Genomic DNA, 15558 nt, shown 5'->3' on the forward strand with positions numbered 1-15558 from the left:
AGAGCTGAGGTGGGGGGTGCTCTGCTGTTGTCAAGCCATAGGAAAGTTTTCAAGGCGTCTTCTGTCCTTGGAAGAAAAATAAGTAAACTTGCTAAAATGTGTGTGTGTGCATAATCTACTACATTCTAGGAAGTTCATTGTTCTTGGGGAATACACTGATGAACAATTCAGAGATCCTACCCTCAAGAAGCATTTAAATTGTAGAGAAAGGCACATAAATAAATGAGTGAGCTAGATGTTTTACAGACGCCATCTTGAATTTCTATATGGTAGACGTGTAATGGAAGAAATTGAAAATGGAATTGACTTCTAATTAAAAAAAAATTCTTTAAGGTCTGCTTTGCTATCAGAAAGAATATTCCTAAGGGCTAGAACTGTGTCCTTTTTATGCTTCGTCTTTCATGGGTAGCGTAAGACCTGATATGTAACACCATGCTTCAAACGCATCTTAATTGAATTCCAGGCAAGGGTGAATAAATAATTGGAATGAATATGTCAAAAATTAATTAATAATAAGTATTTTTTTATTGTTGGGGATTCATTGAGGGTACAATAAACCAGGTTACAGTGATTGCATTTGCTAGGTAAAGTCCCTCTTGCCCCCCAAAAGTGTGGCACACATCAAGGCCCCAGCCCCCTCCCTCCTTCCCTCTCTGCTCTTCCAATAATAAGTATTTTGATGGAATTGGGGGAATGGGAAAAGAGGTCAGAAAGGATTTTAGGAAAGTGATTAAGTAGGAAAAGAAGGACCAGTCCAGATGGAAGGAGCAGTGTAAGCAAATCTGGAAAGGTTTAAAAGGTCTCACTCTTTTTTAGTTCCGTAAGGAGAAATAGAGATTCATATATTTAGCTCATAATGTTGAGTGAACTCTTACATTAAAGTGTTTGGACTTTATCCTACAAGTGAACATGTGGGGGATTAACATAAAATTTGCATTTTAGAAACAACTGTGGACAATTGGAATATAAAATACATTTAATGTTCATTTCCAATGGACGAATTTGGTACTTATCTAAAACAAAATGGATTTTTGGATAGTCACTTAACCTTTCCTTGGGATAGTCTAGCCCTAAGTTATTTTATGCCCCTGTTTCTGTAGCAAAAACAGGTGGATACTGTATTTTAGAGTCATTTATGTGCATTATTTTTACACTACACCTATTTGAGGAGGCTGTCAATATATTTATTTTTTTAATAATTCCTTAGATTGATTTATCCATAGATGTTTATAGTACTGAATGGTCTTTAATACCTCTTTGAAAAACTCAGTTTCTAGGACTTGGGTTAAATTTATAGTGTATTGAGTAGTGATTGACTTATCTAAGAGCACTCTTCAAATTGTCACAATTTCGGTACTTTGATTCTTGAATTAGAAAAATTCACCTCAAGTCATTGCCCTTATAAATCCCTCACCTACTGAAGGTGAGGTTCTCCTAGCTTATGCCTCTAGCCTTGTTAACTGATAGCTATGTTGTAATAGATAGCTTTTACTTTGAAATTGGAATTGTATTTATTTCTACTAACTCAGTTCACTGCATCAAGGGAATTCTTTCAGCCCCTAGCACAGGAAATATATGCTTAGAAACAGCATGAGGAAAATTTAGACATGTTTTCTCAACCTGAGTTTGAGTTTAGATTGGGGGTACATACGTTTTCATTTCCTTGGTGGAAGATCATTAAGTAGATAGTGTACTAAAAACAATCCTGTTGTTTTTTCATTATAAGATTCCTCCCTATCTTTCCTCTCCATTTGTTTTCTCCCAGGTCAGTTAAAATGATGTCCACCTGAAATTAGGGTTGTACCTGGAATTAGGACTTGGAATTCTTTCTTGTGTGTATGTGTTTTTTTTTTTCCTTTGTTCAGTAGGCTGGCTAGTTTTATTTATGCATAGTAATTTTGGAACTCTATGCTCTTTTAAAAGAAAAAAAGATGGTGTCCCTACTCTCCAACTACTTAAAATTTTATTGTAGAAATGATATGATGAAGTTATTTTATCTGTCTATTATTTAATAATTTGATCAACAGATAATGAAATTTACATTATCCTTGGCCACTTTGTAAGACCATTGGGGTAATGTTAGGCAAAAGTAAATAGGTCTTAGCTCCTGACTGACTGCAATAATCAATCTCAGAGTAGTGGAGAATTCATGCATCATGAATTTAATGAGATTTAGCTCATCTCCTATTGATGAACATTTATAAATTATGATACATCATATATTATGGTACAATACTAAGCAATATTTCAAAAGGATGATGCGTGCTAATATAGAAAGCTCTTCATATTTAATTAAAGTAAACCAGTAAACAAATACGCGAAGCAATATTGCCCTCTTTGGAACTAACAAAATAGGAGAATTATATAGATGAACTAGAAGATATATATTTATATCTTTTTCTGGAAAGAATTATAAAAATGGGAGAGCAGTTGAAAAGAGGTCTTTGACTTTTTAATTTTGTTTGCATGGTTGGAATTTACTAATTCTATACATACTCCTTTTATGTACTTATTTATTTTTAATATCAAAGAGGTATCTGCCCTGTAATGTAATAGCTCTATTAGCTATAGTTTTTTTTGTACCTCTTTTTAATAAAAATAACATCTTACATACAGTCTATATAATAATAATCTATAAATATGAAGTGCGGTATGCAAAGAGCTCTCCCAGACACAAGCATGGAGTTGTAGAAACAAGGAGAAAGGAAGGAGGCCTGATCAGAGATGACTCATCTTGGTCAATAAATAAAAATTTCCTAATTTTAATGATTCTTCATCTTAGAAAATTTTTTCTTGATGCTTTCCTTTCCCACAACATGAGATTTCCTAGTCTGTATTTAGGTTAGTCAAGTCATGCTTCTTGAAGCGCTGGTATTTTTCAAGTTCTTGGCATCAAAACATTGCCTTTGTTCAGGACTCACACTATTTTTATTATTTTCCCAATAAAATGAACCCAAGTTTGCTAGCAAATACTTCATGTCCCATTTACTTGAAATGTTACTTTCTCTGTTTGAAGCAATAGCATTGTATTATTCCCCTAATGGGGCTTGATTTCTCCTTTCAAGGAAAAGGATTATCAGAGAATTATTACAATTTTTTTAATTGATGGTGTTTTAATTCTTAAAACAGGTCATTGTGAGATCATTATTTAGGCCATGATATAATTTTTCTCTCTGTGTTATTTCTAGGCAATCAGCTGTTGTCTGTTTTTGTCATCACTGTGGGGTCATTTTCCTTTTTGTAAAGCAATATTATATAGTAGAGAATTGTAGACAAAATTAAATATAAGCATATTACTGATGGATAAAATTGGAAATGTATACACAAATTACTTTTTTTGAAATGTGCTATTAACGTTTTATTTATTTTCCCTTTCGGGGTTTATGTTCTTTTGCCAATTTTGGCCTGAATGATAGGGGTGAACATGTGTCTGACACTTATGATATGATCCCCAGGATTTGCTTATTCTGTTAAACCATCATGAGAGGGGAACCATAAATCATCTTAGGAGATCTCACTGATCACTTAGTTTTCAGTTCTAAGTCTATCCTGTGGATGGAGAACCACTGTAATCATATGTTAATGAATATTCTATCTTTTTGCCCCATTCCAAAATAATGAAGTCAATGGGAACTGCTTAAAATTTAATTTCTTTTACTTCTATGGGTAAAGAAAGAAGAAAGTAAGAAGTTGGAGAAAACATTGACTTAGAATCAAAAGAACAGGGTTCTGGTGGTAACTTTGCCACCAATTACTACAAATAAGCTGGTCATTCATTCTTTCTTTATTTTCATTTTCCTTATTGACTAAATAAAAAACCCTACATCTAGAAATACATACACATATACACATATACACACACTTACATGCATAATATGCTATGTATAGGGCATATGTGGGAGAGAGAAATGAACATTTTCTAACAAAACATTTTCAGACATATCCTAGGCTTTTGTCTGTGAAAGGTTACAGGACATAACAAAAAATAATATTTTGGACTCAAGGAAGAATAAAGACACAAGTTCCAACATACAGTTAGCTTCAAATATATTTATTTCTGGTATTATTACATAATTATTCTTTGTCTCAAATCAATACAAACTACTTCAGTCTCCAGCCCAAAGGAAATGAGGGATCCTGGTCAGGATCCTGGTCAGGTCAGGAAGCGTAATGATTTTGGAGAATTAGAGCAAGTGTGGAAGGGAGTTCTAATTCGTTGCTGTGAGGCTGTCACTTCTCAACTTTGGGTCTGCATGGCCCCACATGTTTGAAAAGCATTTCAACTACATCTTATTATTGTATCCGTCTCATTAATTTGTAATTTCACTCAACAAATGTTTGATGAAAACCTGTTTTTATTGGGACCAGGTAACTGTTAATTAGTTCTCCATGAGCTTGGTCATGATTTGGTAGTTGACCTGGGATGGAATGTGGTGTTCACAGGTGCACGCACATGTGGACTTTTAAGTTCTAAAATTCTGTGTGATATTAGAGGTGATTTCTAAGTTTAAGAATGTTCTACGACTGTGGCTGGAAGTTGACATCTATTCTTTGCTCTCCAAATGCCTGTCTATATCTCTGTTACAGCCGCCATGGTAGTCTAATAAAATTTTCCTTTTAGTTGGTTTTCTTTCACTCTGTACTGTGACCACTTTGCTAGGTGAATAGTCCATAGTGTGGTTTGGGGCCTGTAGCTCAGCAGCTAGGGCTCCAGCCACATACACTGGAGCTGGTGGGTTCGAATCCAGCCCTGGCCTGCCAAATAACAATGACAACTACAACCAAAAAACAGCCAGGCCTTGTGGTGGGCACCTGTAGTCCCAGCTACTTGAGAGACTAAGGAAAAAGAATTGCTTAAGCCCAAGAGTTTGGGAGGCTGAGGCAAGAGAATCGCTTAAGCCCCAGAGTTTGAGGTTGCTGTGAGCTATGATGCCATGGCACTCTACCCGGGTGACAGCTTGAGACTCTGTCTTAAAAAAAAAAAAAAAAAAAGTCCAGAGTGGTACCAGTACATATCAGGTATTGAATAGATTTGAGTTTAAGAAAAAGAGTGATGATGTTAAAAATGTTTGAGTTTTATTATTATCCTTTGATTATTATCATTTTTCATACATTAATATCAACAGCTTTTTAATGTGCAAGTCACCCTGAATATCTTAGGAATAATTTTGAGATTTTTTTTTTAAGTTGAAAACTAATATAAATCCACACAATTTTTTTAGAACAAAATGTTCCCGGCTTACAATTTTATCACATTTTAACTTACAGTTCACAGAATTCTTTTGTTAAATTCCTATCTTATTCCTATAAACTCACCTCTACTAAGCTGCTTTTGTCATTAGCTTATCTTGTCCATGCAGGTCCTTCCACCCTACTTTTATTAATTTTTTTTTTCTCAAGTAAGACTTATAATCTATCTGAGGTGAGGAACTTTTAAATTAAATATTTAAATCACCAGACTAGTGACTATGGTAATAAAGATATATTGAAAAACACCACCATAATCCAACACAAACACTGCAGGAATTTAAACATACTGAATGCTAAAAATAAAAAAAGGATGTTCAACTTCTGTAAGGGAAAGTGGGAATTCTGCTATTGAAATAGATTAGATGCTAATATGCACTCATGAATATACCACAGAAGACCATTTTTAGTGGCTCATCAAACTTAAAGTATTTCATGTTTTAAACCAAAATAAATAAATTACTTTAATTTTGCTAAGCAAAATCTTTGTTGGTCTTTTGTTTGTTTGCTTAAAACAGCAAATCCTGTAAGCCATCATATCTTCCTATCAGTTTACACATTGGATGTTTCATGTTTAATACAAAGTTTGGAAGACAAGAAATACTCCACTAAGCAAGCAAACAGTAATTACTCCTTCATAATTACTGTGCGACTTTATTGCCATGCACTCTTATAATTATATTTTAAATACTCCCCATTTGCATTATAGGCCATAATGTCTTCCAACACGTTACAATCTGTGGCATATAACAGCATCTCACTTCTTCTTCATTTAGTCTCTATTTTAACTACTGTTAAAAGAGACTAAACAAAATTAATTTACACCATAATCCTGCAATAAGGAAATTGTAGGTAATGTAATATTTCTGTAGTGCTGAAATCATCTCATTATTCGGAGGATTTCATGTTGAACATCTAGCATGTATTCCTCCTTCAAACATGGGTTTGAGAAGCACACAAATGCCCTTGGGATCTGCTTAAAATACAGATGTTTATTCAGTGGGTCTAGGGTGGGGTCCAAGATTCTGCATTTCTAAACAAGCTCTCAGGTAGTGACCTCATTGCTGCTGATCCAGTGATGTTGCTGTGAGTAGCATCACGTTTATATGTTATTACAGTACACCTAAGTACAAAATGCTGTTAAAAACATACAAGCACACACCAGGCTTCACTCCCATATCTACTATAATTACTTCTACTCTCAAACCTTGGAAAGTAATTGGTCATATCAAAGGACTTATTGAACACAAACAGAAACAACATTCAAGATGTGAGTAGATAATTTCACTCTGAGTTGTAAGCTAGGATAGAGCCTACAAGGGCTTCTTCAGCTCACCAGAGAGAGAGAGAGAGTGTGTGTGTGTAGGAACCACATCTAGAGATAAGGGTACTGTAAACCATTCAGAGGTGGGAGGATACTGATAAAGATGTGACTAAGGGGACAAATCCTTATCCACTCTTCAAGGAATTAGAATTTTATCTCATAACCAGTTGGGAACCTCCTGATAACTAGAAAATTATACGAATTTCAATTTACCTAATTTGCTAATATTCTCCCTACTACTGTCAATGAAATATTTTGGAAGTATTAGAATTCGACTCCTAGAATTTGAGGATAATATTATGGACATACATCTGTTTTATTTGTATTTTGAGAAAGAATCTTGCTCTGTCACTCAGGCTACAGTGCAATGGCATGATCATAGCTAATTGGAATCTTGAACTCCTGGATGTAAAAAAAAAATTAGTGTTAAGTATCCCTGAAACAAATATTGCCAAATAACCATATTCTAGCCTGCCAAGGATCAAATATATAGACTGAGATTTTGGATTTAAACCCACCTTAATGTTTTCCATTTTAAAGAGAATTTTCAAAGAGTTATTTTTAACACTAAAGTAAATCTAAAAAGTCATAAGGTAAGACTTTCTTAACTTTCAACTGAGTTGTACTTGTAAATTTTTCTTTGTAAATTTTATACTTTCTTAAAGGTCTCAAATGTTAGCCAACCTGAAAGCTGAGGATTTTCATAAGCTATTAGGCTATGGATATTGGTAATGATTTATTAATATTTGTTAACATCACTAAATTGAAATATCTGATGTTACTCTATTATTTAAGATAATTATAATGAAACTACAGGTAGGGCTACAATGTTTTACTATATACATTAAAAGAATAGAACCCTAGAAATGAATTTTCAAGGGTGATATTAAGAAAAGATGCATAAGGCCAGGTGCAGTGACTCACTCCTTTGGGAGGCCGACGTGGAAGGATCACTTGAGGCAGGGGGTTCACGCCCTGCCTGGGTTGGCAATTAAATTTATGAACTTGCCACTGTGTGCTTACTTTGGCAGAACTATACAAACGACTTGGTAAGTTTTCATAACCTTGGTATATTAGTATCTCACACCTGTGTTTGTGTCAATGTGTGGTCATGTCTTGCTAAGTGGCATTCATTATTGTTGCATGATTTTGTGTCCCACTGTGAGAATGTCAAAGCTTGAATTAGAGCAATGAGCAAACGTTAAATTTCTTGTTAAACTTGGCAAGAGTGAAAACAAAATCAGGGACATGTTAGTTCAAGTATACGGGCATAAGGCCATGAAAAAAAGGGCAGATACAAATGAGTTAAACATTTTTCTGAGGGGAGAGAATGTGTCACTGATGAAGAGAGGTTAAGGGGCCAGTAATCAGCAGAACTAATGAAAACTTTGTAAAAATTCATTGAATTTTTTGCATCAAAATCATTGGCTGACTATGAGAAGCATATCAGACCAGGTAAATATCCATAGAGAAACAGGAAAATCTTAACAGATAATCTTGGCATGAGAAAGGAACATGCAAAAATGGTCCTGAAGAAGCTCACCAAGGAACAAAAGTGAAGGAGAGTCAAAGTTTGCCAAGTCCTTTGGAGAGGCAAGCTAATGTTATCACGGGTGATGAAACACGAGTGTACCAATGCAGTCCTGAAACAAAGCATCAACATGCACAGTGGAAGTCAGCCAATTCTCCATGGCCAAAAGTGTTCTGTCAGTCCCAAGCAAGAGTCAAAACAATGCTGCTAACATTCTTTGATACCAGAGGGATTGATTATTCATTCTGAATTTTTACCAACTGAATGAACAGTTAACCAAGTTTACATTCGGAAGTGCTTAGCATCCTGTGTGGAAAAGTTAGGTGAAAATCACCTGAACTTTGGCCTTCTCACGAGTCTTGGATCACAACAGTGCACTAGCTCAAATGGCACTGACTCTGACAGACACCTTAGCTAGTAAACAAAAAACTGTTTTGGAGTACCCACCCTAATGACCCAATCTAGCCCCAAATGACTCTTTTCTTTACCCAAAGATAAAGGAAATATTGAAAGGAAGACATTTTGGTGACATTCAGGACATCAAGGGTGATAAGATGAGAGTTCTGTTGGCCATTCCAGAAAAAGAATTCCAAAAGTGCTTCAAAGGGTACGCCAAGTGCTGGTGTTGTTGCATAGCTTCCCAGGAGGGATACTCGAAGTGACCGAAATGACCTCCAGCAATGAGGTGTGCAGCACTTATTCTACGATGAGTTTATGAACTTCATTGTCAAACCTCATGTCAAGACCCCATCCTCCCAAAATAATAGTAATAATAATTAGAAACAAAAAAGAAAGAAAGAAAGGAAAATGAAGCATTCATTGTGAGCAACTGCAGGTTAATACAAATAAGAATAATATGACTTCCATCATCCCCATGAGGTAATGAAAGCCAAATGCTGCTAATGACTCAGAATAGAAACCTAGTGCTGAAGTGGCCAGATGTCCCAATGACAAGCTATAGTCAAATAGGAACTATTTTTAAAAACTCAGATCTTCTCCATTAACATATCTTCTTTCCACTTTTCTTGGAGTGTAGTTGTGAGTTATATTGATGAAACCTCCAGGGAATTAAAAATGGAACAGAATTGAGGATAATAAAGCCCCTCTGAATGCTCTCCACTGACAAGTGATCAAGCTTCACAGCTGATGACTGGACAGTGGCTACAAGAGATGCAAACCAATGATATTTTGTCTTTTTTTGTTTGTTTGTTTGTTTTTGTTTTTTGGCCGGGGCTGGTTTGAACCCACCACCTCTGGCATATGGGACCGGCGCCCTACTTCTTGAGCCACAGGCGCCGCCCGCAAACCAATGATAATTGTTAAGCTAAATGGATTTAGTATTTACTTATGTACAATACACTCTTTTGAGCCATACACATGCATCAATTTTAGCACCAATATTATTATCTTCATCTTATACATGAGAAAAATTAGTCACCAGAAAATTTTTTTCTTTTCAGAAAAAGAAAAAAAGAATCTTATACTTTGTAATTTAGAAAACTGGACTTCAACCCTGGAAACAGATTGATACCATGTTGGAGATGGGGAACTTGTTGCCTTCTATTTTAATAAGATTATGTTATTAAAGCATTTTTGTTTATTTGTATTAATACTTTTTATTTTTAAAGCAAATCTATAATTTATTCTGTAAAATTTGGATTTAATCAAAAGGCTGTATTTAAGGAGCTACATGTAGACGGTCACATGCTCCCACCCCTTCATTGTACCTTAGAAGATCATTACCAGAGGACCCTGCTTCAGAGCGTAGAAAGTAGGACTCATAAAAGCCATTATTCAAGAAGTGTAAAAGGTAGAATTTAAATAATTTGAAGAAGGATTATTACCTTTACAACCTGGAAAAGGAACCCAGGATTTTCTGGTTCTGTTCTCTGCAACAAGTGGTCACTATGTTGTTGTAGCTATAAGGCAGAATAAAACTCTAGAAACGATCGGAAAAGATTTTAGAAACAAAATAAGTAAGTTAGGTCTTTTTTAAAATACAAATATAACATAATTTTACTAATAGAAGCCTTATGAGTTTAAAGAAAAACTGGAATTGGGACTGAGCAAAGAAGGGAGAGGCAACATGATTGCCCACCCATGTGTGATGGACACCCCAGATGACGCTCTTTCTCTCTCATGATGTATTGGACCATGATGACCCTGCAGGCCCTGTCTACGGGACATGGAAACGTAGACCTGGACGCAAGGAAAGGTCCTATGTATGAGCCAATGCCAGCTTATTTAGACACAGTGCAAGGCTTTTTCTTCCTCAGGGATGATGCTTAGCAAATCATTGTAATTGAGAATTGACACAATAGTACTTAGTGGTTTAATGCTACCTGGTTTTAAATTGTAGGTTCATGACCTGGGATGAGCCACTTAACCATGCTATATGTCATTTCCTTCCTTTGTAAAATGGGGGAAATATGAATTGCCTTATATAGTTGTAGAGAAGGTTAAGCACAATGCTCTATGTAAAATGGTACTGCTTGAAAAATTTTAGTCAATTATTAGTACCAAATACTGAAATAAATTCTTTCCTTGCATAATGATCCCCTTAAAAAAAAAAAAAAAGATAACTACCTTTGATTGGAAAGAAGCCTCTGACTTTTAAAGGTGATGACTATGTTCATTATCTTGAGAATAGTGATGATCACATGGGTGTATACACATGCCAACACTTATGCATTGTATCGTGTGCATATGTGCAGTTTACAGTACATCAACTGACTCAACACACTTCTTAAAACAAACAAAACTGTGTGCATGTATTTAGCATACAAGGCCAACACCTCTCCCCACAAAAAATGGGAACCAGGGCTGGGCGTGGTGGCTCACATCTGTAATCCTAGCACTCTGGGAGGCTGAGGTGGGTGGATTGCTTGAGCTCACAAGTTTGAGACCAGGCTGAGCAAAAGCGAGACCCTATCTCTACTAAAAATAGAAAAACTGAGGCAAGAGGTTTGCTGGAGCCTGTGTTGGAAGTTGCTGTAAGCTGTGATGCCATGGCATTCTACCCAGGGTGACAACTTGAGACTCTGTCTCAAAAAAAAAAAAAAGTAACGAATTTCTTTATAGCAGTAAATATAATGTGCTTCTAGATTTGTTTCCCTTTTGTGAGAAACTGTACTACTGCCAGTAATGAACTGGCATGTTTTCGTGACCACTCCATTTTAATGGGCATATCACGAATCTTCAAAATGGCAAGAAGCAAAATACTTTATAGAGAAAAATGATTTTTACATATTACATAAATAGTTTTAAAATCTCACAGGGAATTTTCTTAACCATAGAATATTGAGAATCAGTGATTGCATTTAACCTTTAGGTTTTCCGTATGAAGAATTTATACTACTTCTTACATAAAGGCAGTGGTGACTTTCTACAGATATTCCATGATGCAGTCTCTCTCTTGTGTGATTTTTGAGTCCTCACCAAAATCACTGAAGTCACCCAAATCAGAGGCTCCTCATAGGGATCAGTTGCAAAGCATCTGTGTTCCTTTAGGCAATGGCATTTGTTGGGTGCCCTCTATACACAGAGCTGCGTACTCTGCACAGTACAAAAATGACCTTTTATTTTTTAATTTCTTTTGGTCAGCAGTGACCCCTGTCTCTTTGAGCCATTTTCTCTGAAACTGATGAAAGGAGATCTGCTAATAAAGAGTAAGCTGAGAAAATTAGACAAACTTCATGTCTTTCCCACAGAGCCAAATGATTTCCAAATACTCTTTTCCACGATTGACTTTGGAAACAATCATGGAATTCCATGATAATTTCTAGCTTTATCCAGATGAATAAATGCACACAATCCAGCTAGACGTAGGAATGGGGAAAAGTGGATAGTGGAGAAAACTGCGCCAGTTATCTATTATGACAATAATGCCACAAGTCAATTATAAAATCTTAATGTCATGAAACAGTAAAGGCTTCTTTAGCTCACACCTTTGTGTGCTAGACTTGATTTCTAGCACTGGAGGGTCCACATTTTCCTGTGGTCACCTGCAGGTTAGCTCACTCACCTGTCTTGGTAGTTGGCCATGCGATGATCTACTATAGACTTGGCTGGGATCAGAGGAACAACGCATCTCCATTTTCATCTTACCCTCCAGCAAGCTAGCCTGGGCATGTTCACACAGCCATGCAAAAGGGCAAAAGAAGCAAGCCTCAGCAGTTAAACCCATTTCAAGCACTTCTGCTTATGTCTCATTTGCTAACATCCCACTGGCCAAAGTGATTTGCTTGGGGTCAGGCTGAGAGTCAAAGTGAGAGGGTTCCTCAAAATTGCATAACAAAGGCCAAGGCACAGAGAGGGCTAAAGAAATAGGGCCAGGAATATCATTAAGCTTTAGCAGAACATATTTTCTCAGCAGACTGATGAGAGTGGGGGTATTTATTTTCAGGCTGTAAACTAACAAATGAATATTTCATTTATTGAAGCAAATAAACTAAAATGTTAACTGTCCCAGCCATATTAATGTGTTGACCAAGCCTGTCAGGCCAATATGGCTTCCTGTTTATTCATTCACACAAAAATATATTTGCGGTAATAACAAGCAGCAATTTACTAGTCAAATAGGGATGTGTAAGGGAACATCACTGCTCACAGAGCAATTCTTGCCCTGTTGGGGTTCAGAAGATTGTCCTTTTGCCATGCCATTGTTGAGAGAGGAGTTCTGTGACACTTCTGTTTACTTTCTCTTAGGAAATAAATTTACATAAGTCATGTGCAACACACCACAAACAGTTTGTGATTCTTGAGTTCTAGCCATATCCTTTAGCTATATTTCATCATGTGGGTTTGCTCAACATGCTAATAATTGTTCTCCCCAGGATGCTGTCTGGATTTTACTGGTTAATTGGAGGGAAAGGGTTGGGTGGAGTATCAACTTCTTTGAAACTGCAGAGGATTAATGAAAACACAAAGCTAATTTGATTGCTATTAGCAAAATATCTCTCTTTTTAAAAAGAAGCTCCTAAGCATCACTTTCCAAAATGGAATCCTACAGTTTCTACAGTGGGAACACAGTTGCACTGGGCAAGAAATACTTACCCACACATAAGTATTAATTTTGAGTTTGTTTCTATCATAACTAGAAGGGTTGATGCCTGTCTCTTTACTTCTAAGGCGAGTTCCCATACTGCTTCAACAGATTATTTTTTCAACAATGTTTGCTATGTTCTTTTATGGTCTGCCAGTACTTTTTTGAAGCCCAGTTAGTTAGAACTGCAGCCAACAGAATTGAGACTAAAAGAGGGCCAAGTATCTCTCCAGGAGCAGGACTTCACTTCAAAAGATATTCATTACAAAGCACTACTGTGATTCAAATAATCACTTTATTTTTAAGGGGGATTTGCTAATACAGAGTTGGTTTCTTATCTTCCCAGCCCCCAGTGAGCCTTTACTGTGCAAATTTGCTGATGGAGGACAAAAGAAGCGACAGAATCAAAGCAAATATACCCAGAACGGGCGGCCTTGGCCCAGGGAAGGAGAGGTGAGTCTGATTGACAACTTTTGCTCAGAAATTTGGCAGCAGAGGTCCCTCAGAATGGTGGCAAGGCAGACATTTGATGCCATGAATTAGGTCCCCTGAAAAACCAAATGACTTCGAAGGGGCAAGTGAGCAGCCCAGTGTTAGTGAGTTCAGGATGAAATTACAGGAGAAGTAAAGGACTTCAAAATTAACTTCAGTTTTGCACTACAGTACATCTTTACCTAACTTGAACCTAAAGGGAACTCAGTGAAAGACTTACCCACAAAGAATTGGGCTGTAATTGTTTAATAGTTGTAAAATGAGGATATGAGTGCTTAAGAAAATATTTTTGGTAAAATAAATAGGGAGAATTGAATGTTTATACTTTGAAAATTAGCAAGCAAGGGCGGCGCCTGTGGCTCAGTCGGTAGGGCGCCGGCCCCATATACCGAGGGTGGCGGGTTCAAACCCGGCCCCGGCTGAACTGCAACCAAAAAATAGCCGGGCGTTGTGGCGGGCGCCTGTAGTCCCAGCTACTCGGGAGGCTGAGGCAAGAGAATCGCTTAAGCCCAGGAGTTGGAGGTTGCTGTGAGCTGTGTGAGGCCACGGCACTCTACCAAGGGCCATAAAGTGAGACCCTGTCTCTACAAAAAAAAAAAAAAAAAAAAGAAAATTAGCAAGCAAAACTTTAGATTGGCTTTTTAGCCTGCCAGGGAGATGATCTATTTATACATGTATGTGTTTTGATCCACATGCCTATATGTTCATTAATGTATTGATATGTTTTAGTTATGTATATATCAATATAAAACATGATATTTTATGTTGGTCCAAAGGAGGGAGAAGTGTTGATATATAGATAAGACAATTGCGCACATTTAACAAGACAAAGGAAAACATTCAATAATTAACTATCAATTTACCTACCCTGTTTCCCCGAAAATAAGACAGTGTCTTATATTAAGGTTTGCTCCCAAAGATGCGCTAGGTCTTATTTTCAGGGGACGTCTTATCTTTCCTGTAAGTAGGTCTTATTTTCGGAGGATGTCTTATTTTCGGGAAAATGGGGTACCTTCTTAATACAAAGTGGTAGACAAGCAAGCTAATGGATCCAGTGCCACTTGGGAATTGATTACCTTTGGTTACTTTTTGTCAGAAGGCAAAGGAAAGGTGTCTGGGCTTCTATGCGATCTTTTCATTATTTGTGAAATGGAATGGAGTTGTTTGAATGACTTGAATGAATGCTATTTTGTGCCAAGGCTATAATTTCAACAGAAGAGCTTTATTTAGTATTTCTATTTAAAGTACCTACTTCATCCATTTATCATGTAAGAGGCATTGTACTTGATACAGCATTTTATACTTTCATCGCTGAGAGCAGCTGTAGGAAAGAAAGGAGGCTGAATTTTTCTAAGCAAACCCTTTAGCCAATTTTCAGTTCCTAAGACCATCGTCTGTTTCAAGTGTTTCCATGCAGGTCTCAAAGCCCCTCTGAAAAGAGAATTAAATAAAATTTTAAAAACTCTTAAAGTGTATAGTTATGTTCAAGTACTATATAATCGATAACCCATTACATTAAGACATGAACAGCCAAATCATCACTGAGCATTGAAAGCTAATTTTAAAAGGCAAGAGTTTTAATATCCTCATCTTTAGAAAGGGTATATTATGTTCTATAAGGGAGATGAGAGTGGGGTGATTCATGTGTCCTTAGCGGGGAATTCAGTGCATCAGCAGGTAATTTAAATTGCGCCCAGAAGAGTGCCTTAGACAGATAGCACCCATTAGCACATCCATCCCATACCAAAACATCAGAGTATGAATGTTTTTGCCACAACAAATAAGTAAGCAAGGAGACAGTTATGTTAATCAGTTAGATGTAAGCCTTCCACATTGCATATCAAATCAGCACATTATACCTCATAAATGCATTGATGTGCACAATTACGATTTTATAAAGAATTTTTAAAAATTTATTTA

General features: G+C 36.5%; 1 protein-coding gene across 10 annotated transcripts in view; it reads left to right on the forward strand.

The window, feature by feature from the left end:
• Positions 1-15558, forward strand: part of RBMS3 (RNA binding motif single stranded interacting protein 3) — a 793177-nt gene that overhangs the window by 598837 nt on the left and 178782 nt on the right. For all 10 annotated transcript variants that reach the window (XM_053599626.1, XM_053599630.1, XM_053599631.1 and 7 more), the window contains exon 7: positions 13493-13599. In XM_053599626.1, coding sequence (XP_053455601.1) covers positions 13493-13599 — 107 coding nt within the window. The remainder of the gene's footprint in view (positions 1-13492; positions 13600-15558) is intronic.

The sequence above is a fragment of the Nycticebus coucang genome, chromosome 8, assembly GCF_027406575.1.
Source record: "Nycticebus coucang isolate mNycCou1 chromosome 8, mNycCou1.pri, whole genome shotgun sequence".
NCBI lineage: Eukaryota > Metazoa > Chordata > Mammalia > Primates > Lorisidae > Nycticebus > Nycticebus coucang.